Source organism: Grammomys surdaster, unplaced genomic scaffold (assembly GCF_004785775.1).
Source record: "Grammomys surdaster isolate TR1022 unplaced genomic scaffold, NIH_TR_1.0 64, whole genome shotgun sequence".
In the NCBI taxonomy this organism is placed as follows: domain Eukaryota; kingdom Metazoa; phylum Chordata; class Mammalia; order Rodentia; family Muridae; genus Grammomys; species Grammomys surdaster.
This window is the reverse complement of record NW_021604566.1, coordinates 15,471,905-15,473,296: the sequence shown is the minus strand read 5'-3', so window position 1 is coordinate 15,473,296 and position 1,392 is coordinate 15,471,905. Positions and strand designations below refer to the sequence as shown.

At 41.3% G+C, this 1,392-nt stretch overlaps 1 protein-coding gene across 2 annotated transcripts in view; it reads right to left on the bottom strand.

Annotated features, from left to right (window-relative positions):
- The window catches only part of Cpa6 (carboxypeptidase A6), a 318,546-nt gene that overhangs the window by 62,279 nt on the left and 254,875 nt on the right, over nt 1–1,392 (bottom strand). For both annotated transcript variants that reach the window (XM_028769795.1, XM_028769796.1), the window contains 2 exons: nt 1,166–1,276; nt 187–277 (listed from right to left, as the gene is read on the bottom strand). In XM_028769795.1, the coding sequence (XP_028625628.1) occupies nt 187–277; nt 1,166–1,276 (202 nt within the window). The remainder of the gene's footprint in view (nt 1–186; nt 278–1,165; nt 1,277–1,392) is intronic.

The following is a 1,392-nucleotide window of genomic DNA, read 5'->3' as shown; positions in this document are numbered from 1 at the left end:
CTCTCTCTCTCTCTCTCTCTCTCTCTCTCCTTGTAGTGCTTAAAATCCATGAGCTTCTCCTTCCCCAGCTTCATCTATGCCTTTGTGAAGATTCCACACACAAACAAGCATCGCCTCCTAGTGGGGTCCTTTCTGGCCAGTACCTGTGGGGTTCTAGGTTCTGAAACCCAGCCACTTCACACTTACCGCACCATTTCACTTTCCAGTTGCGATTGGCATCAACTCCACGGCAGTGAAACTTAGAGTTTCTTGACCGTGTCTTTCTCCAGAATCGATCCTAGACATGATTAAAAAACATCAGGCAGAGAAGAAGAGGCTTAAAAGGTGTTCTAGTTTCATTTCAGCTGCTGTGATAAAAAATACCGTGACAAAAGGGAACTCGGAGGAGAAAGGGTTTGCTTGGATTACAATTCCAGGCTGCAGTCTATCATTTTTGGGGAAATCAAGGCAGAATATAAAGCAGCTAGTTCACTGAGCAAAGAGAATAAATTCATCCTTGCTTGCTTGGTTAGCACTTTGCTTTCTCTTCTCTTATCCGGTCCAGGGCCCAGTCCACGAAGCAGTACTGCCCCACAGAGGGCTAAGTCTTCTTATATGATGTAACAATCACCATAATCGCCCATAGACGTATCCACAGGCCAACCTGTTCTAGATCCCACGTGATCTAGACTGTGTCATGTTGAGAGTTAAAACTAACCAGCACAAAGAATGTTCATATGCATTTTAGTTGCTCTCTGGGTAAAGGCAACATATTACTTTAGGGTAAACTTCTCCATGCATAGACCAGCTAGGAGAACACAGAGGCGAGGATTAGACCAGATCCAGCCTCATGCTCTGCCTTCTAACACCATCAGGTGTCTCCTATATTTTTGACTCTTTTTTTCTTTAACAATTTGATACAATGTATTTTGGTCATTTTCACCTCTATCTTCCTTTATCTTTATAGGCTAACTGAATAGGTTAAATGAGGCTAGTGATTTTTTTATTATTAATTTATCTGGAAAGAGAAATCTTTATTTCTATGAAATCTTATGCAAAGCACATTATGAAAATGATTGAGGAGGAAGCTTCTTATGTTTCTTGAGTTCATTAGTAGTGAGCTGATCAGCAAACTCCTTTCCTGGCTCATCACTTTCTTTTCAATTGGATAGGCAGAGCAACTTACATGTGTCCAGCTGAAATGGTATCCATCAACATTAAATACAGGCATGATATAGAAATACAGATGATTCAACATTTTTCTCATCGCTGGGTCAGTCTTGTAGGTCAGAATGGCCTGAAAGACAAAGGAGACATTTGCCTTAAGGATGATGGGTACCAAAAGGATGGGTACCAAAAGGATGGATACCAAAAGGATGGATACCAAAAGGATGGGTACCAAAAGGATGGATA